The following is a 26,920-nucleotide window of genomic DNA, read 5'->3' on the forward strand; positions in this document are numbered from 1 at the left end:
ACAATTACTGGTGAATGCATAGGATTCTTAGGCTACACATGCTGTAAACACAATAGGGATTATAGCCGGCAGGGATGATAAAACTATGCAGAAACAGACTGGCACATTTTTTTAAATGTTAGATATCAGTATTTTGACAGAAATAATATATGATAAAGTAAAAGACTATAGTTAAAAGTATGTTACTGCTTGGCTGATGCAAAAGCCGCCACCCACCAAGGGTGTTACTGTATCGTTTTATTTAACCTTTATTTTAACATGGAGTCATATGTGAGGTACCTTAGTCGTCATATCCTGCATGTTCCTGTCATGTAGTTCCTGGTCATCTAAAGCTTTTAAAATCACCCCATAAATTAATCATAATAATGAAAGTAATAGGCCTACGTTATTTTATTTGCACCGTATTTTGTGTGGTATGAATCTATAATGCTTCTTCACATAGYRTAATTAAGCAATAAGGCCCGGGGGGGTGTGGTATATGGCCAATATACCACGGCTATGGGCTGTTATGCATGACGCAATGCGGAGTGCCTGGATACAGCCCTTAGCCTTGGTATATTGGCCATACACCACAAACCCCCGAGGTGCCTTATTGCTATTATAAACTGGTTACCAARGTAATTAGAGCAGTAAAAATACATGTTTTGTCATACCCATGGTATACGATCTGAAATAGCACMGCTGTCAGCCAATCAGCATTCAGGGCTCAAACCACCGAGTTTATAATCTCTAACAATGTTATTGAGTAACCACCGCATGTAATTATGTAATTGTAGTATATGAGCCCTAAATACTTTGCTGTAGCTGTGCTTAATGAATTTAAGTCAGAGTAGCATTCATGATAGATGACATTGTGATTAAATACGTATTATCCTCACCTCAGGGCTTTGATTATGGCAGTGTTTTTTTCTCAGTGCATTACAGGACAATAGTCATATAACTCACAAAAGGTCATACAGACTTCATGTTGCTGATGYGAATTATCCCGTTATATGGATGGTGTCCTTTTAATTTTGCTTTTCATGGTTTATAGAATTGTTTAATATCTGCTCAAGTGAATCAGTGGAGAGGCAAATAAAGACATTGCCCCCCCAGGTCACAATGTCATTTATGATAGTAGCAAATTCTAAAGGGATCATTTAATCCCTGCACATGATTGAGTACGGTGCAGGTTAAATGGAGAAAATACTCTCTTCTATTAAAGGATTGTCGGCAGTGGAGACCTACTTAAAAAGTCAGTCATGATGAGGGCACAGGGGTCCATCTACACAGGTCATATTAAATAACTTATATAATTTAGAAGCTGAATGACAGGGCAATTTGTCCATTTAGTGTTATGGCTCTGACCCCTATTAGACTCTCAGGACAGCTTAATTTCCACCTTGATGGGTTGAAGAACTACTACCAAATCACTGCACTGTATCCTCCTGCAATGCTGTTTACTTAGTGACTGAATAATATTAATAAGGTTTTAATGCTTTAGGCCTATACCAAATATACTTTGTTGTACACACTTATCATTCAATATTTATTTTTTACTTTACAGAATTTATCAGGGTGTTAAAGAGTACCAACAAAACCTTCTCCTGACCTGAACATCTTGATGGATGTCAGTGCAGACTCAGGGAAACGCCCCACCACGGTAAGCTAGGGTTACTGCAGAAATACATACATTATGATAGAATGCATATGTCTATGCTTGTTTGCATAACTTACAATAAAACTATTATTGTTCTCTTTAGACTGGAGGACACGACTTTGAAAAGGAGCTGTCGTTATCATATACCCCTCACGAGACAGACAGTGGCATCATTTCCTTACAGGTTTTGGAGTTTAAAACAATTCTTCATGAAGCAGTYGAAGAACTACATATTCACAGGGTACTTTGATTTATACATATCCTTCAAATATCTCTTGATGTTATAGTAACATAAAGACAGATAATAGCTTTCTACATTCTCTGAAATTGTTACAGGAATTAAAACATAAAACAAAATCGTTATATTTTCAGGAATGTCTCCACAATAACAACTTCCTCTTCATCCCATTGTTTACCAGGAAGAGCTCAGACACTTACGGCTCTATTTGGTCAAGTCATGAGGAACTGGGGAGTGTAATTTCGTAGGAGGTATATTATGTGTTTTCAGAGGAAGCTCACAGCCCTTTTTGGCCATCTGGACACAAGCCAGCTGTAGTTGCACATCTGAACGGGGTCATGCAAGCAAAGACCTGGTGAATTCATGTCTTTGCTTGTAAAAAGGGTACCCTGGAGCAAGCACTTTAAACCTGACACTGGACATGTTTAAAGGTTATAAGAGGAAAATAAACCATTGGCTCTCACATTTTATTGTTATTACCATGTTTCTGGGGAAAAAACATTTAATCAATATGATCCTCAGGCATGCTGTTAAAGTAACACTTTGTAGTTCTTGGGTTTATTGGTGTGATGTTAAAAGCACAGCTTGTCATGTCAGACTATCTTACGCCGGCCAAATTTGTTTTCATATACATTGTGAAGATGCAATTGTGGCAAATACTTTTAACTACATCAATTTAAAATCATAATAAYGATGATTAGGGGCATGAAGTTAAAGTTTGGGCATCTCATTGATCTGCCTGCATTCCGACTCCAGGCGTAATCCAGATGTTTTTATGCCTTGACTATGAAGAGATTAAATGAAAACCAATGGCAGGCATTTATCTGATTTTAGAATACTGTGTTGTGAATTTTCATATAATAGGGTGAGTCACATACAGTGTTCAGATTGCATATGGGATAGGCCTGATATTTACAGTGTGTTGTGGCTCAGGCCTTATTTGATCTGCTGTTGCCTCTTCTGATTTACTTAGATAACCAAGTTTAATAGCCTAGTAACTGCCCCCCCCCCCCCCCCATCAAATCAGTATTCCTCCGCAAACTAACAGCTTTATCTTGTGTGCACTTTTCGAGTATGCCATGCTGGTAGCATAGTTTAATGGGAACTTATAAATAAACTCCATGAGCCAACTCCCACACCCATATAAAAAGTCCCTAGATCTAGGAAAGCAATTGACTTTTACCTGCCTTCCAGGGCTGAGGGAGGATAAGGATGGCTTTGCACTAATATCACCACTCTAATGTACCGCTACTTTCCCAAAGATATTGGGGTGAACTACTGAAACTCAATTCAAAGTTGAGCCTCCCTCTTTGAATGTATTCTGTGGACCGTATAAAACTCCATCTTTAAGAAAAATATATTGGTATTTTTCATGATATTACCTTAATGCTAAGAATACTGTACTACTACTGTGAAATCTGTGAGATTTACTATGTATTTCTAATATTTGTATTGTCTTTTTGCTTCAGGAGGCTGAAACTCGGTATGAAGAGCAGATTAGTAAACTTGTGTTGGAGAAGCAGGAATTAGAATGGCAGAAGGTACGGTATGTGCCTAGTTAGACAAGTTGTCTCCTAATTGGGCTAGTTGAATGAGACAGCTGCAAATATTTGACTGATGCTTTACTCATTATTGTCAGTGCTTGCGTAAGCTAGCTAAGTAAAAAATAACAATTATTTAATTATTTATCAGTTCACCTCTTGAATTATTATCTGAGTTAATGTAATGCCTTCTTTTTTGTAGGAATCCCTTCAACATCAAATTGACAACATGGCAAATCAACATACGGAGTCTCTTGCCAATGTTAAAAAACAGGTGATTTTCTCAGCGCCATTGTTCCTATTGGGTGCAGCAAAATCATATAATATGTTGCTGCAGTGCTCTTTTCCTTCTGTGTAAGGGCAAGTAGAACGGGCACATACGATCAACCTTTACAATGSCGAATGTGCATAAAGATGGAGGAATTCAGAATCAACGTCATTATTTTAGCACTGCCCACATAGTTTTTAAACTACTGCACGCAACATTGTTCAATGTGCCAGTAAATGTGCGCAATTAACTTTTCTGTTTTTTCAAAMTGCCGCCATCTTGGAGCTAGTATTGGGATCATGTATACTGTGCTTAGGACGATACAAACAAAAAGTAATGGAGAGCAATGTACAATACGGCAAACTTAGCAAATTAAGTATTTGTGGTAAGTACATGGGGGCCGCCATCTTTATGCACCTTCGCCATTGATGTATGTGGATCTGGTGAACTAAAAACAATGTAACCAGCTTTAATTTGGGTTAAAATGATGTCTAACTTTGCTTTATAGTTTGGTGACATTTGTTTCTGATGTCATGATCATAATAATTTAGCAATCTGTTTAATTTTTTCCCCCTGAATTAAGTTTCAGTCCAAAATCAGAGGGGTCGAAGGTGAAAGGGTATGATACTCTTTAATTATTTTATTGATACTCTTCTTTTTTTTAATGACATTTTTCACAACATACTGTGTCACTAAAGGTCATTGTTTCATATTGTTTTGTTCAAATGCAGTAATTCAGTGATGCAAAAATGACTGAGTTTAGTTTAGACTTAACAAATACAATCTATTCTATTTATTCTAATAAACTAAACAATTTTATTCTGTGGCAATGTTCCGTTGAAGGGAAAGCACCAGCTGACAGCCGAGTTAAAGGACAAGGAGATCAACAGTCTGAAGGAGGAACTGAAATTGTTCCAGGTAACGTTTCTAGGAAACACACACACCCAGAGGGAGCAGGACAGCTCTCCATTCCCCCCTGTTCGTCCCATTTGGAGGCTTTGGGTGAACTTTGGGAAGCGCTATCCCACCACTGATGTTCTGAGTTGGGGTGTGTGTGGAATAGACTCTGGGGTGAGACAGCTAAGGTGATATATGGCAGTCGCCATGGTCCACTGCATTTACAACCTAACCCTGCGATTGGGCAATAACGTCTCTTTGATATTTTATTTTGTAGTATTATAATGGACTTCTTCGTTATATTATGGCATAATTGTGTTGACTTTGTTTTATGTCATATCTTAAACCATTTTAATTCCATGTGTTTGTAGTGTGAGTTCAATTTTTAAGAGTTTGTGTTTCTATTGAATGTTATTTGCACGTTTGTGAGGCTTTGGTTATACTATAACATTTCCCTGAAAGTCTGCACCATAGTTGTCATGAAATCTTGATGAAAAATATAACTGTCTTTTTACTACTGTTTTACAGTTGTTCAAGTACAGTTTGGAGAAGAAATTAAGCGAGCTGGTAAGGATTCCAATTATAGAAATTGTTGACAGGGGAGTGTGGGAGTGGGTGGAATTAAAGAGGAGGATGAGGAGAGGGAATGGCTCATCAGGAGTAACGGATAGGGAGTGTGTGACACTTGAACCGCCAGTGCAGCCGAGAAAATATCACTATTAAAATATTTTATAACTGAGCCTCGCTCTGTTTAACCTTCCAGTGGCTAAGAAAAAATGTGTCTTGATACAGACAATCAAACAATAATGACAGCGATGAACAATAAAAGGCTCTCAGGCATGTGTCAAGTTGACTCCTTATCTCTAGGAGGGGAGCCGGCGGCCAAGATGTTAAACAAAGGTCCTCTCAGCCCAAAGTGACAGCAAACTCTTTCCCAGTGTCCTCCTTTGTGGTAGCTGACTGAGGAAAATCATACCAATCCTGACCATTCTACTGAGAGAACCTACTGTACTGCTTATTACAGGAGCAGAAGCTGCAGCTGCAGACCCAGACCAAAGACAGCCACCTGAAACAACTGGGGGAGGTGGAGAAGAGGTTTGGGGCTCTCTCCAGACAGTGTGCAATGGTCAAGCAGGCCCACGAGAAGCTGGAGCAAAATGGTATGCCCGCCACAGCCATGCCCACTAGCACATTTAGACAGTGTATTTTATGTAACACTTAAGTTGCTCTTATACCTGTGCAGAGCAACTTAAAGGTGTAATATGTAACTTTTTGGGCGACCTGACAAAAATCCACATAGAAATGTGAGTTATAGATCTGTCATTCGGATTGAAAGCAAGTCTAAGAAGCAGTAGATCTGTTCTATGTGTGCTATTTCTATGCTTCCTGTTTTTAGGTTTCATTTTTGTGTTTTTTGTACACCAGCTTCAAACAGCTGAAAARACAATATTTTGGTTTATGGAAAAGATGCTTCACAGRGATTTAGATGGTACAATGTTTCTCCACACTATACTTGCTTGTTTTGTCACATAAACTGAAATTAGGCAAACTATTAGCATTTTAGTGACCAGGAAATGGCGGTGCGATTTCTGCATAGTGTAAAGTGTTAGTTACCATATGTTTTCAAATCAAGACTTTCCCCAAGACTAACAGATATTCACCAGTACGGTGGTGGCCTTTTTTAATCTGAGAAACCTCAACGTGTTTTGTTATTATGTCGTCTGATAACAGTGGCAGGCCATACATTATCAGGTAGCCATAGCCATTCTTGTCTGACATTTAACCAGTAACACTGTTGTACTTATATCGCCCTGTTTTTTTAAACATGTTAATCTTTTGCCCCTAAACCATAGTATCACTATTTATGTAAAGTGGTGATACAGTTACGGTGGGGCCAGCAGCTGCTGTTCATTTAAAGGAGATAGGAAACATTTGTCTGCCTTGTGGAGTTAGTCTGGAAATTGTTACTTTTCCATGTGGCGTAAAGAAAATAGCTACACATAAATCCCAGAAATATTTCATTATTTAGTTAATGAATGAATTTAGTTCAGCAAGCTTCCATTTGTGGACTCTTGATCCCTCTTACAGTTGAAGATGCCATGAGACTCAATAAGAAACTAACTTCTGTCAATAGAAAACAAGAATCCACAATCATCTCCTTAAAACAGGTGAGACATGATTTAAAATGTTACATCATCATTGAATACAGATTGCTGTGTGGAGGGTAAGATTAGGGAGAGCAGGCAGTACCTGGAGGTGTAACTCAAATATTTCCCTGCCTCGGAGATCAAAGAAGACCATATATAATTGCTGTGCCGTATCTCTGTAATAGACATGCAGAGCATGCACAGTGCTAAAGGGAACAGTGATCTGTTAAGTAGCAGAGACTGAAGGTTACACATATTTTACCATGACATAGTTTTGTTACTGTTCCGTCTTATGGATGTGGATCTGAGTTTTGGSCTTGATAACCATGTTAGTATCCCACTTTGAAAGTTAAGGCACTCATATGTTACTTTCTTCGTCAAGGATGTGGAGGAACTTAATAACAAGCTTATTAAGGCAAAAGTGACATCTGTGGGTAGATCTGAACAGAACTGCAACCTCACAGTCAAAGAGCAAAACATACAGCAACTCCAACACAGGCTGCATGTGGTAAAAGTTATTTTTTGGGATATATTAATTGTTATCTTAATTTARTTGTATATCAAGACAACATGAATTATATGTTAATAATTCAATAGGTTTTTATTTTTGTATTTTTCAGGAAACTGAAATGAATAAAAAACTCAGAGATGAGCATACAACTGAAAGAAATGGAAAAAAGGTCAGAATCATAGCATAGTATATTACATATCCAACCCTTTTCCCCCAATTACCCCATAATGATGTGGGTTGCTCGATGGGGTGAAAATGTTAAAAGGTTACATTTGATGAATTTGGGGGAAGTGTGTCAGTGTAAAATAAAGGTGGTTGGCTTGTGGGGGTTGGGAGAGGGGGATTTCCACGCAGGGCAGGTAAGCGGTTGTGCTGTATGTCATTAACACAGCCCCCACCCCCTTTGTGTGTGTGTGTTCAGGAGGTGATGAACTCCCTACAGCTTGCCCAGCAGCTTCTGCTGACACAGACTCAGGCTGTGAGCCGAGTGGAGCTGGAGCTTCAAGCACAGCGACAGGAGTACCAGGTCAGGACTTTGAGCAATTATTAGTCTCCTAGTTTCTAACAAACAAACTAAGCTAAAGAAAAGGATGCTTTTATCTTTTTTGATTAATAGAAATAAATTGTTTAGTTTATATATTCATAATATGAATATGTTATTCTGCTCTATAACAACTTATAGCATGTTTTAATACACCCATGACTTATAAGGGCATTGAAAGACAAAAAGTGTATGATACATTTTCTGAAAATATAACAATTTGAAAGGTTGGATTTAAGTGAACAGATTGTACATGGTTAAATACAAAACGGTAGAATAAAAACACTTCCTGTTAGTCACAGAACAAAGGTTTCTTACATAATTTAAATGATTACGGAGTGAAGTTCTACAAGGACAGAAATAAATGATGGTGCTCACAGCACATAAAGATGATAGAGTGCATTGTATATCACACTTTACACAATAGAACACACAAAGTGCAACTGGATGATAGTGTGTTTATTCTGCCTTTAAAGACGCTTGTCTTTTACTCGCCTCTCTTCCCCGTTTTAATTCACCTTCATTCATTWATTAAAATCATTATTAACATGACACAACCCAACTGATTTGTATTAGCTTCTCTGTGTGTTTAAAACCCTCTGTCCAGGTTAAATAAACACATAAAAATGTATTATTGCATTAAAAATCTCTCGGGTGATTAATTTTATTGCAGGCCCTTAAAAGAGAACATGAAGTGATCCGAGAGAAGATCCAGGAAAAAGAAGACAGATTCACTCATCTGCTGGAGGAGTACAGAAATTGTAGAATGATCTGGGAAAATGAGGTGTCACTGAATATTGTCAAATACGGTTGAAAATATGTTGTTGTGATGTACTGGACACATTTATTTAATGGACAAAGGCTCTCTTGTGATGTAAAACTAAACTAGGCATGCTATATTTATGTGTTTTTATTTCACATACAGTTGAAGTTGGAAGTTTACATACACTTAGGTTGGAGTCATTAAAACTCATTTTTCAACCACTCCACAAATTTCTTGCTAACAAACTATAGTTTTGGCAAGTCGGTTAGTACATCTACTTTGTGCATGACACAAGTAATTTTTCCAACAATTGTTTACAGACAGATTATTTCACTAATAATTCACTGTATCACAATTCCAGTGGTTCAGAAGTTTACATACACTAAGTTGACTGTGCCTTTAAACAGCTTGTAATTCCAGAAAATGATGTCATGGCTTTAGAAGCTTCTGATAGGCTAATTGACATCATTTGAGTCAATTGGAGGTGTACCTGTGGATGTATTTCAAGGCCTACCTTCAAACTCAGTGCCTCTTTGCTTGACATCATGGGAAAATCAAAAGAAATCAGCCAAGACCTCAGGAAAAAAATGTAGACCTCCACAAGTCTGGTTCATCCTTGGGAGCAATTTCCAAATGCCTGACGGTACCACGTTCATCTGTACGAACAATAGTACGCAAGTATAAACACCATGGGACCACGCAGCCGTCATACCGCTSAGGAAGGAGATGCGTTCTGTCTCCTAGAGATTAATGTACTTTGGTGCAAAAAGTGCAAATCAATACCAGAACAACAGCAAAGGACCTTGTGAAGATGCTGGAGGAAACATGTACAAAAGTATCTATATCCACAGTAAAACGAGTCCCATATCGACATAACCTGAAAGGCTGCTCAGCAAGGAAGAAGCCTCTACTCCAAAACCGCCATAAAAAAGGCAGACTACGGTTTGCAACTGCACATGGGGACATAGATCGTACTTTTTGGAGAAATGTCCTTTGGTCTGATGAAATAAAAATAGAACTGTTTGGCCATAATGACCATTGTTATGTTTGGAGGAAAATGGGGGGAGGCTTGCAAGCCAAAGAACACCATCCCAACCGTGAAGCACGGGGTTGGCAACATCATGTTGTGGGGGTGCTTTGCTGCAGGAGGGACTGGTGCACTTCACAAAATAGAATAATGTGGATATATTGAAGCAACATCTCAAGATATCAGTCAGGAAGTTAAAGCTTGGTCGCAAATGGGTCTTACAAATGTACAATGACCCCAAGCATACTTCCAAAGTTGTGGCAAAATGGCTTAAAGACAACAAAGTCAAGGTATTGGAGTGGCCATCACAAAGACCTGACCTCAATCCCATAGAAAATTTGTGGGCGTAACTGAAAAAGCATATGCGAGCAAGGAGGCCTACAAACCTGACTCAGTTACACCAGCTCCGTCAGGAGGAATGGGCCAAAATTCACCCAACTTATTGTGGGAAGCTTGTGGAAGGCTACCTGAAACGTTTGACCCAAGTTAAACAATTTAAATGCAATGCTACCAAATACTAATTGAGTGTATGTAAACTTCTGACCCACTGGGAATGTGATGAAAGAAATAAAAGCTGAAATAAATCAGTCTCTCTACTATTATTCTGACATTTCACATTCTTAAAATAAAGTGGTAATCCTAACTGACCTAAGACGGAATGTTTACTAGGATTAAATGTCAGAAATTGTGAAAAACTGAATTTTAATGTATTTGGCTATGGTGTATGTAAACCTCCAACTTCAACTGTAGCTATCTGAACACACTATTAAAGTGTTACATTACTTTTGAATTGCATGTGCTTAAACAGAAACTGACATTACAAGAGAGGATCCAGTCAGAGCACCAAGACCTGAGATCTGTAAAGGAGGCTTATAACCACCTTCATGAGCAACACACAGAACTATCATCCCGTGCTATACTGCAAGCAGAACACATACAGGGACTGGAGGTGAGACAGCAACATTTCCCAAATCAAAATAGGAGCTATATATGCTGATATACAATGCTGATTAATAACAGAAAGGCCTATGTTTAATTGCAGTATTTCAGCCTCACACCGTGAATAACTCAATAACACTATGTTGTCTGTTTTGATTCACCGATACAGAGTGGGATGAAGGACTATGTTAAAGACAACAAGAATCCAATGGGTGAAAACAGAGATCAATTCGCTAAGGATGAATATGTCTCAAAGGACGTTTGTAGAGTGGACACAGTTGTAGTGGATGAAGTGGCTCAAACAGCAGAAAGTGAATCTACACAGGAGAATCTAGATGTTACAGATGTGTCAGGTAATGTAGTGATCCACTTCAATTGCATGATAGATTGCCATTGTTTTAAAATGAATTGCAGATTTAATTGTGACATTGATGTAGGTGCAATGATTGAACATCAATAATACATTTTTGGGAAATGTATTATTGATGTTGTTTGACTATGTGATTTACCTACACAGACCAAAGCAGGGAAGTCGGTCCTTCCGGTTGTTCGGAGACTGTGATTGATGACTCCCCACAGACAGCCCACTGTAAGGTTATCGACAGTGTACAGGCCACCCATGGTACCAATCCAGATCGGTCCACAGACGTAGAGGGAGGAAGAAAGAGCTGTCAGGGTGAAGACAAGCCTAGCTCAGTGCTCCAGCCACCAGCAGGAAGTCTGAAGGGGTTGGCTTCGCTCCAGTCTGGATCTACAGACGGTCTGACCACGGTCACAGACGTGGTCCATGTGCTGAGTATTTGCGGAATAGGAGAAGGTCAGCCAACTGACTCAAACAACAAACGTAGCTCCAGTGATTTCAATTATCCATTCTGCAGTTTGATTAATAATGTCTGCTCGTCCAGCAACGTCCATCTGAGCGACAAAGGTGACTCTATGAGTGGGCTATCTGGCTTTGAGAACAGTTCTGTTTATGGTGCGCTAAACAGTGACCCAATGGCTGGAGGAACAAGGGATGGAGAGCAAGACCAGAGTGTGTATACACCAGAGATGACAACCAGCCAGACATTTAATAAACACAGAGGCAGACAGAAAAGCACATCATCATTTCAGGACATTGACCCAGTCCAAGCTGTGACCCCATTGGCAGTCTCACAGTCAGATCCATGCAACATTCTCCTTCAGAAGGTCATTGGAATCCATGTAATAAGATGTCACACGCCAGAGGCCAATGAGGTCAACATCCTTTCAGAGTCACCTAGCAGCTCATTACCAGCCTCAGCCCAACAACACAGCAACACACACATTGAGAATCCGACAGAACAAGAGACAATCGGCACGTCTTGTCTTCCATCACAGCCCCTGAACATGCCACAGCAAATCAATCCCCATGGTGTTGTTGCACAGGACTGTGCTCAGTCTGACTGTAATATTGGAACCAAGGAGCCTGACGACAAGCATGAACAACCAGTTAGAGACTCTGTGCCAGTAACTGAGGATGCACTCTATCCTAATTGTCAGGAAACCTTACCAGAGAGTGGAGATCTCAATGTGAGCCCTGATGRTGGAAACCATGGAGATCCTGAACAACCTTCTTCAGATGTTAGTGTGGACGTTGACGGGCCTGTTGGATCACAGTCCCAACCATGTCCAGTGGCTATGGACTCACCACAGTCTGAGAGGGTTCATGAAGGCCACTGCTGTAACTCTACAGTGGAGGAGAAGTTGAGACCTCCTCATGCCAATGACAAAGATATTGAAGTTAAGCACAACAACCCAGCGACCTCCAAACCCCCAAGCGATGAGACAGATCTCTCCCCCAAAAGCAATCATTCAAAACAATCTTGCCTGCTGAAAACTGAGGAGAAGACATCTGAAACCATTGACTATTCGTTTCTAGCAAGCAACAAAAGATATCGATCATCATTTGAGTTAACTTCCGGGAAGAGGGACATACATTCCAGGAACATGCACAGCATCGTAATTAGTCAAACAACTCCGACATACCAGATATCCCCAGTGTCTGACCTGAACACTAAACTGTCCTCTGGATTCCAAGAGCCTCCTTCTCCATTCACAATTCCCATCTTTCTAAAGGGCAAGCAAAACACCAGAGGTGAGTGAGGCAATCATTTAGAGTACTCTAGTGTAAAGATTGTGGTATTTTCAAATAATCTTTCTTGTTTTGTGGCTTCATGATTGCCTCCCTGAGATCGGCGTACCTGCATTTTTATAAAATGTATCAGATTGGCTTGAGTTTATCTTCCATTCCCTCTGTCATTTAGATCCATCAATGATGACTAGGTCTGCAGACTCGCACAACCCTCCCAGCCTACTGACGTCCCACACGAGGGATCATCAAGGGGAATGGAATACCATTAGAGAGACCTTTTATGAAATGTCAGCAGAAAAAGTGAGTTGATATACAGTATCTAAGGAGCAGGGGGGAAAACCCTAGTGAGCTAAACTCGCAGCTATGCAGAGCAATGAAGTTAAAAAGTGTGCTTCAAGTTTATTTCCATTTCCAAAAACGTTTCAGCAGGGTGGAATGAGGTTGATATTCTCAGTGTATTCATCACGTAGAGCAGGGTTGTCGAACAAATTTTTCCCCGGAGGCCGCATTCGGTCTTCAACAACCGTCAGAGGGCCGCACTGAAATGTTTTTATATTTCCTTGCCTTCAAAAATGACAAAGAATAGTCCTCTATCCATAGTTTTATGAATTTGCGATGCTCCCTGACTGTTTAGTGATTATTAGTGAGCTGGACAGTCTATGAATATGAATATGAATATAGGTCCATTATCATGTCTACACAGTTTAGATTTTAAAGTATACTGAACAAAAATATAAACGCAACATGTAAAGTGTTGGTCCCATGTTTCATGAGCTGAAATGAAAGATCCCAGAAATGTTCCATACGCACAAAAATCTTTTTTCTCTAAAATGTTGTGTACAGTGTGTTTACATCTCTGTTAGTAAGAATTTATCATTTGCCAAGATAATCCATCCACCTGACAGGTGTAGCAAATCAAGAAGCTGATTAAACAGCATGATCATTACACAGGTGCACTTTGTGCTGGGGACAATAAAAGGCCACTCTAAAATGTGCAGTTTTGTCACACAACACAATGCCACAGATGTCTCCAGTTTTGAGGGAGCGTGCAATTGGCATGCTGACTGCAGGAATGTCCACCAGAGCCGTTGCCAGAGAATTGAATGTTAATTTCTCTACCATAAATCACCTCCAACGTCGTTCTAGAGAATTTGGCAGTATGTCCAACCGGCCTCACAACCGCAGCCCACAGCCAATCAGTGTATTTCTGTCTGTAATAAAGCCCTTTTGTGGGGAAAKATGAATTCTGATTGGCTGGGCCTGGCTCCCCAGTGGGTGAGCCTGGTTTCCAAGTGGGTAGGCATATGCCTTCCCAGGCCTACCCATGACTGCGCCCCTGCCCAGTCATGTGAAATCCATAAATAATTTATTTCCATTGACTGATTTCCTTATATGAACTGTAACTCATTTAAAATCTTAGAAATTGTTGCATGTAGCTTTTATATTTTTGTTCGGTGTATATTAAGTTCGCCCCCCCCCCCAAAAAAAAGATTTAAAAAAATAAAAATCTGTTTTACTCTAAACCACCCGTATGTTTGACACCTTATCTCAACTCTGAAGGAATAGATTGGTAGACGGGATCAACCATGCTTGGGAATGTCTGCGATGTTGAATCAACTCTTCCTCATATGTTTATAGGGAACCCTCAGGCATATCTGTGACAGAAAACAGTTCAAACTATTGCAGGTCGTTTCCTGTAAAACTTTATTTTTATTTTGTATCCAAGCCTCTGAGTTGAGGYTCACTAGGTCTGAGAGTTGTGGGTCACAGAGATGCTTCTGTTGAGGGGTGGGTTGTTCAACATGTAAAACTGACATAGCTAGATAGAGAATGGATTGGCTGTGGGAATAGGCTACCTAATGATACTTTGCTACTTCTCCTCACTCACTCACTTACTCTCTCATCACAATCATCGCATCGTGTCAGTCTGCTGTTTATCAGAGCCAGGTGCTGTAAATTGAGAGGAAAATAACCAAACATGTCTAATGTAAAAGGGGAAAGACTCTCAATACAGTAAGGGGACAATTGCAACAAATTTGATCTATTATTTAAGACCAGATGGCTCATAACATTGTATTATAAACAACAAGGCACAAAGGTGAAAGATAGCAGCAGTGGAATACTATAGGGCAGGGGTGTTTTTAACCTGGTGTACTGCAAGGGATCTGCAAAAAATATATAAAAAATAATAAACTAGCAACAACAGAATAAATACATTTTGAATTACATACCTACAGTAGAAAAGAGGAGAATATAATATATTTCTAATGATGTCAACTTTATTTCTCAACTCCTAAATTGAGTAAATTACACTCACTGGAGCTAATTACACTCACTGGAGTATCTGACAGCTTTTAAAAAGCACACATGAGTACCAGTCGTGGTAAGTGCCGCTGACTGCTGGTAAGCTTGCTTGACTCAGGGCTCTATTCAATCCGTATCGCGGAAGTACCTTTACATGTCTATTGTGCAGCAATACAGATTGAATAGAACCCTTAATACGTTTTTGCCAACACATGGCTAGCTTTTGTTTAACCAGCTGAACAGCTGCTATTAGCGAAAATGTGTTTGAAGTTACCTTTTTATCTAATATGCTATGTAATATGTCAAAATAATGGAAGACTATCTACCAAATCAATTCATTTTAAAATGTTGATTACTTCTTGCCATTCACCTGATTATAAGATTTTTTCATTTATTTTTCTAGCATATGAGGGGGTCGCTGGTTTGCCTGTACATTTTCACAGTGATGAACTGTAGGCTATTGTGTTCATTTRTGCAGGAAAGCAGAGATCACATCTCAGTCAACTCTGCTTTGCCCATCATCACGACCCCTTCCTCTATGGGCAGCAGCAAGTTGTGGCAGGACTACCCCAGGACCGTTTCCTCTCCATGTCTCTCCAACAGCAGCAGGTTGTGGCAGGACCTCCCCAGGACCGTCTCCTCTCCCTGTCACCCCAGCTTCTGCAGAGGAACTGCTTCTGAGGCTTTCCCACCCAGCTCACAGGACGACGAAGAGTCACAGCAATCCAACATCAGAGCCCAAATTGCTCAAATAGAGCCGTTCCTGTGCTCCGCGAGGTTGAGACTCCCAAAGAAACGCAAAATGGATTAAAGTGAAACTATGCAGTTGTAAAGAAGTACTAGAGTTGATTTCATTAAGTTTTTGATCATTACATTAAGTTTACACTATCAAACTTGTTCAAACTATCAAATGTTCTGTTATTAAGATTTGAAAACACTTAAGGCAAGAAGGCATTGTTAAATTATTTTAAGTGGTTTCTTGTATGTATTTATTATTGGGTCTATATGGATTTCACCATATTTATTTATGAATCCATGCTGTTTGTTATTGACCTACAGTTCTGTATATTAAAAGTAGCCAAATGTTCAGTACCTGGCTTCTTTTAGCTCTATTGTCATAGACTTGAGAACTACGTTTGAAAGGATAGTCAGCAGTATACAATACGACGCACTGAAACAGAAAAATAAAGGTAGCAAGAAAATTGCTTTGCCTAATTGTTTACAAGCTAATTAACTCTTAATTACTCTACAACCAATCTTGCAGTGCCTCAGGGGGAATTTAATGAAGGAAACGCCACTTGTTTCCWGCAGTAGCACTAACACTGGGCAACTATAACTTGGGCTAATTGGAATACACAAGTATTAAACAAGAATCGATTAGTGCACATTAACCCAAATTAACAAATGCAAATGAGCTTCTCATTAAGTTTATGTCCCTCCTGTTAGGAAGCAGTAGAGACCATATGGACACATGTTAGGGCGATACAGATGACAACATATATTGCTCACGGGCCTCACCGGTCAAGATTAACAAGTGTGGCAGGTTTAGAGAGTAGTGTTGTAAATAGAGAATAGAAAACTGGTCTTTCAACACAGCACTTATACTGTAACCATGGATAATTACGAATGGGATGATCACTTTGAAATAGATGCCAGAAGATGCTGTCAAATTTACTCGCAAAAATATTTTATATTTTTGTCTAATTGAAATGCAGCAGAAATGTATATGTCTATTTCAAATTTGTGTAACTACAAAACCCTGGAAAATACAAACGGAAATAGAATGGCTTTTCAGCCAGTTACCCCTACAGACTCCACAAAGAAAACGATAATTCTCGTTTTGCTCCTACAGATCCTCAGTAGACTTAATACTCAATACTCAAGTTGTGTTCCTCAACAAAATTCATTGCACAGCTAAAATCCACACACCTTCATCAGTAGCACAAGGTCTCGCCAAGCCGAGGTCCGTCTTACTGCACTTACCCATTATGAATACGTCAAAATGTTAATGCCCTCATAAAGAAGTCTTATGTGTCTCAGCCAGTGGTGGTGACCCCTGTCCTGAAACGGAGGGTGGGATATGGGGCAATATGGAGAGGGTCATTTTAATACACAGCCAGATTATGAAGTGGTGGTCCTTTGAAACAGTCAATTACACTTGAGCGCGGGAGGACGCCAATGTTAATTACCAGTTGGTTTTATATAGTGTGTAAATAAAGAGGCTGCTGACATTCACATTCCATCACTGTGTCCTCACTGAGTGCCAAGCAAATTAGCCAAGCCCCTGCTCTGCTCTTCTCTGTGTGCTCCACTGAGTCCTGTGCATTCAGCTAACATTAGAATAACATCCAGTGCAAACAAGGTTGAGGAAGGTGTTCTCTCTGGGAACAAGACACCCTGTTGAAACACATGCAAACATACAGTATAGTATGTTCACTGTGGTGTGTGTGAATCACAAACCTCAWTGATTGACTGTCATTTTTTTTCAGCCCTTTCCTAAATATAATTTGAATGTCTTACATGGGCTATTGGTAATTTTTATATTTGTAAATACTGTATAGACCAGAGAGACTGCTGTCTATCACAGGTGAGTGTGTGAGCGATAATTACTGCCAGAGTATGAAAACTATGAGTAAAACACTAGGAAACTTTGATGTGCTCAACATGTATTCCCCACATAGGARATGAGCCTCAAACCCTAAACAAACACCTCGTCGCACATCTTTACTGGTTGAGTCAAGTTTTGAGTTTACTCCTGATTTAAAGTCACGTTTTATTAAATAGTCTTTATAATTGGGGAAAACATTTTATTTGCCAATTTTCTGTAATCTTCGACTAAACGGATCCCTCTAAATGCCCAGTGCGTGTGGAATATCATGAGGTTTTAGAGCTATTTTTTGTCATATTATGCCTCTTTACTTCAAAAGCCATCACAATAAATCCAACCAGGAAGTCTTATTAAATTGAGAAGAAAATGTCCTGTAAAGCTTGAGTGCAATCCTGGCACTCCAAGTGCAATGCCTCATGAAGTGAAATACTTCAGCTGCTGGTCTGTAAACTACTTAGGGTACATGAGTACATTATAATGTGCTGATTTTACTCTGGACTCGCCATACTGCCTCTAGTTTTTTAGAAAAGTGTTATAACAATGCGATTAAAACATAATCCGAAGATGTATACTTGAAGTAAGAAGGGATCATTAAAACTATTGAAAATATAATCACAAACAACGATTAATTATCAACAACCTTGACCTCGCCTTTTTTTACATTAGTTTTACACATCTACTTTATAGTGTTATACAGTTGAGTATTGATAAAAACATATGATATTATACAGCCTGTACTCTACAAGCACTTACTGTACTAAACCTCACAACTTCACAATGAATAACTGACTTTACCTTTGCTTGCAAGGTTTAAGATGAGTGACTACACTCTTGCTCTCCCTGTGGGCATGTGCACAGCTGTGAATCACTTCTGTTTCAGCCCCTCTCCTGGGTCTGCTGTGGCGAGCATAGAGAACATAATCTTAGGCTGGCCCCCACTGTCAAAGGTCATCTGGGTTTAAAGTTCACACTTTACATCATGTATATGCTCTTAAATAAGCTCAACCACTTGTGTCTTCGTAGTCTCATTTTTTGCCCTAATTTATCAGTCCAGAAAAATGTAGAAATATCCCAGGAAAAATCCTTCTAGTGAGAGAGATATGAAAGTAAGGCTGATACTCTTTGGACGGTTCCTCTGATTGAATAATACTCCTCAAAGACCACCATGGCAACGTCATACTTTTTTGATTTGAAACAAGGTGGAGAACATCACATGGGTACATGATTCTTCCACAGCCAGGTATGTCAGTAATGCCTTTATATCTGTAGTAGGAATAACTCTGACTGTGTGGAGCTCCGTAAAGAATTAACCACTTTAGCTGTGATTGAAGGAGGAACTGGAGCTGGGTCTTAACCCATATGCCGTCTTGCATTAAGCCACGTCCCCATTGAGGTGTCAGCTCATAAGTCTCCCTCAGCGGGATGTAGCAGCCAAATGATGGAGAACACTTCTTCACTCCAGGGGATCTTGTAAAACTGCCATGCCCCCAGCCTCCCGTCCTAGTCTGGGCCTCAACCTCAGCCTGCACTACTCTTCCTTAATCATGACCACAGAATGACACACCAACATCCATTAAGCAACAAATGTATTTAGTTACAAACTTGTAAAAAGTTCTGGAGATAGGGTGTGTTCTGTTGTTCACTAAGTAGTCGTGTTCTATTTATTCAATGTTGAAACATGGCTGGAGATCACAGCGACTTGTAAAGTACTTTTATTATGTTTCAAAGGGCTCAAATATGTATGGAATAAAAAAAGCCTGTCAGTGTTAGTTTATGACAGAATAAAAAGGTTTTGTTTAAAGTTACAGTGAGCCTACTGTGTGTGTGTGTGTGTTTGATTCAGTGTAAAAGTGCGATGTGTTTCTCGATACTGCTTTTCTCCACTACATTTTCCAGTGCAACAATGTTCCACATGTCAAATGGAAATACATTTATAGAATTCTCTCTGAAGTTTACTTGTATAACCAGAAGAATCTAAAGATTGAAACTGTATAAAAGGTACCCTCTACACTTCAGCTGGTAAAAGGATTTTTCTTGGTGCTTTTAGATGACAGTTCTAGGAAGCTGCTGTATTCAACATAGCACATATTATAATGTACATCTCTGACTTAACCAGCAATTATCCAATATACTTACACTTGCAAACTGTCTTTGCTTCATTCCTTGTAGGGTATGTGCTTATTTTGCCAGCAAACTAGAGAACCTCCTGATGAGGCTTCAATGACATGCTCTATTACTCTCTCCAAGCGACCCTCGACTTCACCTCTCTGACGAATGGAGCCTCTGACTTGGGGGGTGTTGATCCTAGGCTAGCTGGCTTTTGCTCCCTCTCACCTTTTCTCTCACCCTGTTTTTTGTGTTGATCTGGATCCTGGTACAGGGTCTTGGTAATATTACAACAATATATGAGATGGAAGAGGACGTTATAAGATGACAGATGTGGAGTGTMTAGTTTGAGGTTTGGTCTCTTTCTAATCTCCTATAAATAAATCTGTTTAATAGGGAGCTGTAGTTTGGGCGTTTATGCCTCTTGCTAACGGGTCATATTATTATCACTCCATTAGTGGATCCAGTCTCAGTTTTCAGCACTGTGTCCCTTTACTCTGGTTCCCACTGTTCAGAGGCAGCCACGTCTGAGTGAGCTGCTGGTATGCCGGAGGGAGAAGCTCCAGAGCTCCAGAGATAGCTAGCTCAGTGAAAGGATAAAGGATATATAGGCAATCCTGGAGGGGCTCAGTGATGAGGAACCAGCGCCTGGAACAGGTAGTATTTAGTATTTTATTAGGATTCTCTTTAGCTGTTATTAGCTGTTGCCAAGGCAGCAGCTACTCTTSCTGTAAACAGTCTTCCTCCAGGTTCACACAGGCATCAGTAGGTACATAAAACACCAGGCTGACATCCCCTGTCCATCTTTCAGCCCCCATCCCTGTTCCATTGGCATGGATGGGTCATGGGGATGGGATGCGCCACAATGTCTTTACCATTGTTTTTTTGTCACTAATAATGGGAACTGACTTTGTGTGTGGAAGGATGGTCTTTGGAAGGATCTACCCACTTCCTTGCTTTGTCAACGTCACGTCCATTCCCGCTCCCTTTCTCCGGCGCTCGACGTCACCAGTCTAATAACCACCGATCCTGGCAGCCCATCCTTACGCACACCTGGCAACCTTCATTACGCACCCCTACYCCTCATTAGGCACACCTGGACTTCATCACCTCCCTGATTACTTCCACTATATATAGCACTTCGTTGTTATCACCCACCAGGCAATATTGTTTATGTTTCCATGTTTAGACGCTGTTCTTGTTTTGTATCGTTCAATGTTCTTCATCATTAAACTCACTAACTGCACTTGCTTCCTGATTCCCTGCGCCTACGTTACAGTCAAGGATCTACCCACTTCCTTGTTTTGTCAAGGATCTATTCACTTCCTTCTCAGTTGTTGAGTTCTTAGGGATAGCATGTAGATTTGTTGATAAAGTCTGTAAATAACTTTCTTCAAACAAGGATCAGATCTGATTGATGACCTTCAGATTGATAATGTAGAGTTCAGTGTTTAATGACCTGTCAGATTGGAGGAAAAATGGGGTCAAAGGTCTTCAGATTGAGATCAATGGAGTTCCTGGTTTGCTGGTGCCACTGTGTGCATTTTTCCATTCATCAGCAGTGATAAGCAACGTTTATTTATTTGTTTGGTGTGTTCTGTAATGTATTAGCATCGGAAGTGAAGTTTTGTTAGTTTTTCCCAGAGCAAAAAAAGCAATACATTACCGTATATCATAAAGTGTAGAGAGTGTGCAATGTAAAGGGTTTGGGGGGGTTAGAAAAAAGGTCTACAGTACATTTAAATGTCTTCATAATATCTGCAATCATTTAATATTGTATACAAAAAATACACGTTTATATTACATGTATCACACATTATACACCATAACGCACCATCATTACGTTACTTCAGTAATTATCCAATTGAGGAATGTTGGGCCAGTAACTGAAAGGTTGCTAGCTCAAATCCCCGAGATGACAAGGTAAAAATCTTTTGTTCTGTACATGGCAGTTAACCCACTGTTCCCCGGTATGCTGTCATTGTAAATAAGAACATATTCTTAACTGACTTGCCTAGTTAAATAAAAAATAAAAATCTTAATTTAGAGAGAGAGCCATGACACAGCAGGTTTGTGTTTAGATAGTGAACACAATGCCTCAAAGCCACTGACCAGGAAGGAGACAACATTACATTGGTAATGGGTGACGCTGCACCGCAAAAAAAAAAAAWTCCACAGAGCAATGGCCACTGGTCAAATCTGTCAATAACACAAAGAGAATATAGAAAATATGTTAGAATATAACATTATTCTGGAACATGTCTAACTTTTCTTTAGGAATGTGATGCACATGATACATGGAACTTATTGATGCGTTTTGGATCTACTATAAGTGATAAGGCCTTGTATTGAGGCTACTGTAGGCATATGTGGTTCCTGTGTAATACTCTACAGTGACCAGCCAGTGAACCCAGTGGCAGACTCAGACAGACCTTCTCATGTACTGTAACTGTGCTCTTCTTAGGTTTCCTGCCAAACYTTCTTGCCAGAAATGTCATCTTGCTGAGCCCGACTCCCTAATAGCAGCTACTGCAGTATCTGCCTCATGGACAGGTGACAAGGACGTGATGTTTAGGGAACAGAACATAACCTTGAATGTGGCTTCCACATCACTACTTGCGTATATTACAACAACTCATGACTCACTCAGCACCCAACAATGATCAAATTGAGATCATCAAGTGACCCATCATTATCTCCCTGGTGAGTCAGAGGAATCAAAACATCAGCCAGGCAGTGGCATGATCAAAACAACCCAGCAGCACACCAATAAACCCTTGTCCTTGGGTGATGATGTTTTCAATTTGAAACACTGTAACATTTGGATTTTTCTCAAAGCAATACGTCCTTTATTTATTATGAGCCGGGTTGGATCCCATCGCTGACACCAATCGTCTGACGTGTTCTTCACTTTTAGAGTTCAGTACTGTGGATTTGGCAGAAGACAAGCACTGCTTTGTGATTTGTGGGCCTGGTATTTGATTCCTACTAAACTGATGCTGTGGCGTTCTTATACACAGAGATGGTATCTTTGAAGAAATGGGCCGACCAAACATAATTTGTGCTGTCTGTTGAACCCCAGCCAGGCTCTCTCCACTTTCTCCTCCCCATAAACCGCAGAGAGTAGAGACTGAACCATTTCAACTCAGAAGATTGATAGTGTGTTATTAGGATGTAGAACTCACATACTACATGGGACTTTCCTCTTTATCTATTGTAAATTACTCGTTGAGGAATACCTATGGGACATTTACGAAGAGACAATGTTCTGTGTAAACTGTTTATAAAGCCTGTTATAGGGAGCCATAAGCAGTTATAACGGCTTATAGTAACTCATTTAATTCACTAAGAGACAGCTAAAGGGATATAATTCACTAAGAGACAGTTAAAGGTATGTAATTCACTGTGGATGTTATTGAAGTGTTGTTTGTGTGACTGTACACAGGTACAGTCGACACTGTGTGAACTTGTTATATACACTGATTGTTCATAAAAAAGTATTACCAAAATGACGACTTATGAATCCTCAGCACTGCATWGCAAAATATTTTTCTTGGTATGTTTCTGTACTTTCCAGTCATAGTTTAGTGTAGTGTTTTTGACATGGATTCAAGGTCATCTGACTCGCAGCACACCAAGGCACATTAATTAATGGTGCTGCAGCTGGCGGTACCACTCTGGCTGATACGGTGCTTACTGCCTCATCTCTCCAAGTCTCCCTGTGTTTAGCTAATGTTGGACAGCTTCCCACATCCGCTCAAATAGCAGCATATTTCCTCATTCAGCCTTTTGAYGAGTTGCCAGTGTTTTAAAATACTCAAGACTCACACAAGTTTTGGCCTTTGTCTTATCAACCTCACTGCCCAAATCCAACACCACCTGCACCTGTTATTCTAACATCAACCTCTTTCTGGTTGTAAATCAAACCCCCCAACGGAAAGCTACGTTATTATTTCTGACCAGACTTTGAGGCTCATCTGTAACTTTTCTGTGGAGTTGTCCCCAGTTTAGGCTTACTGTAATTTGCATTGTGTTGATAGAAACTTGAGTTAATGTTACTATTTCCCCCCCTCTGAGGGGCTCATGTTGCTCCTCCAATATAATCTTAGTGAAAGGTTGTTACGTTTACAGCTGCAGCTACTATGTTTTGGTGTTTTGGTTCTAAACTTGTTATGTAGTATTGAATTAAATGAATGCCAGTACAGCTGAAGAGATCATGTAGTCAGTCCTCTGTACCAGTTAGTTAACAATGGACATTGTGGAACACCAAGGCCACCAGCCCACAAGGCCACCAGCCCCCAAGGCCACCAGCCCACAAGGCCACCAGCCCCCAAGGCCACCAGCCCACAAGGCCACCAGCCCACAAGGCCACCAGCCCCCAAGGCCACCAGCCCCCAAGGCCACCAGCCCACAAGGCCACCTCCCTCTTTTCATTACTTTGCATACTACCTCTTCTATTACTTGCTATTGTTTATTTGGCTCTTTATTATTGATTATAAACTGMCTGGGTCGAGCCCTTAATGCTGATTGGCTGACAGCCGTGGTATATTTGCCATATATCACACCTCCTTGGGCCTTATTGCTTAATTATAGTACTACATTGTTGAGAGAGCTAGCACACAATCATTTTCACTGCACCTTTTATACCTGCTGTACATGACAAATAAAATGTGATTTGATTATTGTTATCAACTATGGTAGTGTCTGTATCAGTCATTACTATCCATACAGAGAGATGCTCCATATAGGCTCTCTCTCCTCTCCCCAACACCTGACTAGTGTTTGTGTTGTTGTGCCCGTGGCCAAGCTGCCAGCCAGCTGTGCTGCTGTGAACTGACCCCAGTAGTATCAACAGATAGTGTAGATGGGAGTGACCATCTACACCTTAACGGCACCAGCTTCAACTACAAGGCCCAAACAAAAGAAGGCTTCATCCCTCTGAAAAAGCCCCCTGCGCTATCTTCCATTTATATTTACTGTAGACTTTAAAGTCAGTGGAAATGGATGTAGAGCAGTAGACAGTTAGAGTAAGGCTAGTGGTGTGTGTGTGTGTGTGTGTGTGTGTGTGTGTGTGTGTGTGTGTGTGTGTGTGTGTGTGTGTGTGTGTGTGTGTGTGTGTGTGTGTGTGTGTGTGTGTGTGTGTGTGTGTGTGTGTGTGTGCAAGCGTGCGTGCGTGCGTGAGAGAGAGTGTGTGTGTGTGTGTGAGGGAGTGAGAGTGTGAACAGAGGCACATTGTTTTGAAGCAGACTTTGGGGGATTTCAAAAGCAGTTCAGATACATTTAAGCAACTCAAAAGCTGATAAAGAAGACATGGTGATTAATTTGACAAAAATGGTGTGTTAGTAGGAACATCTGTACAGTTTGTTGCAGACTGCCCTCAACAGCAGTGTTCTGCACTCCATTGAAAATAGGCCATATTCTCTCCATGTATACAATACATTATCGCTTCAAGTGCTGCCTGTTTGCTCAAGGCGCCTTAAGTATATTCAGAAGTATATTCAGAAGTATATTTAAACTTCAGAGTCCTCTGCCATGGATGAAAAGCAGCATTTGTAATTTTCTATAACGCCTGTCAGTGATTTAGACTGCAGATGAATCAAATGACTGAAAGTCGACTGAGGCGATCAATTAGTGCAGAGAGCAAATTAAGTGGTTTTCTGTTCTATCTTGAAGTCCATCCTTTTTGCTGTGTGGTGTGGGAAAATAAAAAGATGGGTCAGCTGGATATCTGTGTTTTTCAGACTGAAAAGCACTTGAGTAAGTCATTCAGGTTTTATTTGAAGATAATTTGTTGTTTGTAGAGTAAAAATTCATTCAAATTGCCTTGGGAGCTATTACTCATCTCTGATATTTTTAAGAAATGCAGAATGCCTCAGAGTTCCTCTGGGATAGCTAAACCTTTACTATAGAGGAAAAGGGTGTATGTGTGTTAGACAAAAAGAGAGAGAGAAAGACTGCAACTTTGTGTCTCATTCAATCTTCGCTATCAAGATCTGTGGTATTTCTCAGTCCTTCCTATCAAACAACATCTAAAGAAGTATCATGATTGATCTGCCCATTCGTCAGAACACAGAGAACACAAAGAAATGTTCACAAAAATACAGTTGTTGCATTTATGTTGAAATAATATATATGTAGTTATTACTGGCAGTCATATAAACTATTAAACAMCATAGCATTAAGCTGTGAAACCATAAGGTACCGGGGACCAAGCTCTGCAGTACACCACTAGAATGAACAGCAGTCTGACTTGTCTTGTAGCTCTGTCTTTATTTCCCTTCAGACTCAGCCCTCTCCAATCTCCAATTTCCAACTCCCCTGTTGATGGTAAGATAAAGGACTTTGACACAGTGACTCTTCCCAACATGACAGGCTTTTTTCTTTCTTGCTCTCTTCCCTGAGTTTAAGAGTTGAATCGTGGGTCAGCAGCTTTTAGCAGAACCCCAGACTAGAATTCCAGATGGTGAAGTCAGAAACTATCTCAGCGCATCAGTTTAACGAGAGCTGCTGCGTATATCCTGAGGCCAAAGCTTCCGGCCGCACCACGGCCCAAATGATGAACAAATTGAGCATATCTTGTCTAATTGGTTACAGGATGGCCACTATGTACCCTACAAGGAAGATATGAGGAGGAAATGATGCAGAGTGGATACTTCTGTTAGGAACCCCAAACTCTGACACGTCATCCTGCAGTATAGACCAAATGTCCATCTAGGCCTATGGCAGTTTGCTAGTGTATTGGACATTAATATTTATGAAGAGAAAAGTTGACACCATGTTATAAATGGTCCGGGACATATTCCCAGCAAGAACATTTCTGGCAAGTAAAGTAACAAATTGAGGCAGTTACTGAGAACAGAGCTGACAATGTTGCAATCAGTGGTGATGATTGGCTACTTTGATGTCCATGTAAACTGAGATTGAGGTGGATGCCATGTCGAGTTCGCTTTTTTCCATGTCTGCTGTTTGTGTCAGTGTTGCCATGAGCACTGAGGAGTTGGCAAGACCAGAAGCAGTACAGATAACCTTAAAAGCTGTCATATATCAAAAACAGTGGGACTGCTCAAGGACTACTCATGTGATTAAATAGAACAACACATTGGGGTCTATTTGTAACATTTCCATTGGTAAAATACATGTTTCTTCATTAACATGCTTTGTTTCCCCCTATGTTGTTGGTCCAGTAATGAATGATTTAGCTATCGATACTGACGCCAAAAAATGACAAATGAAAACATATATCACAAAAATGTGTCTTGTTACTCAATTATCTGAAAA

At 40.1% G+C, this 26,920-nt stretch overlaps 1 protein-coding gene across 1 annotated transcript; it reads left to right on the top strand.

The window, feature by feature from the left end:
- Positions 1-1,551: 1,551 nt before the first annotated feature.
- ccdc73 (coiled-coil domain containing 73) lies at positions 1,552-17,141 on the top strand. The gene is made up of 18 exons (XM_023985926.1): positions 1,552-1,642; positions 1,743-1,880; positions 3,347-3,418; positions 3,621-3,692; positions 4,270-4,305; positions 4,530-4,604; positions 5,112-5,150; positions 5,608-5,743; positions 6,672-6,751; positions 7,113-7,238; positions 7,351-7,410; positions 7,663-7,767; positions 8,456-8,566; positions 10,381-10,521; positions 10,681-10,864; positions 11,029-12,627; positions 12,797-12,924; positions 15,407-17,141. The coding sequence occupies exons 1-18, from the start codon at positions 1,604-1,606 to the stop codon at positions 15,737-15,739; spliced, it is 3,474 nt and encodes a 1,157-aa protein (XP_023841694.1). The 5' UTR covers positions 1,552-1,603; the 3' UTR covers positions 15,740-17,141.
- Positions 17,142-26,920: the final 9,779 nt, after the last annotated feature.

The sequence above is a fragment of the Salvelinus sp. IW2-2015 genome, linkage group LG4q.1:29 (assembly GCF_002910315.2).
Source record: "Salvelinus sp. IW2-2015 linkage group LG4q.1:29, ASM291031v2, whole genome shotgun sequence".
Classification (NCBI taxonomy): domain Eukaryota; kingdom Metazoa; phylum Chordata; class Actinopteri; order Salmoniformes; family Salmonidae; genus Salvelinus; species Salvelinus sp. IW2-2015.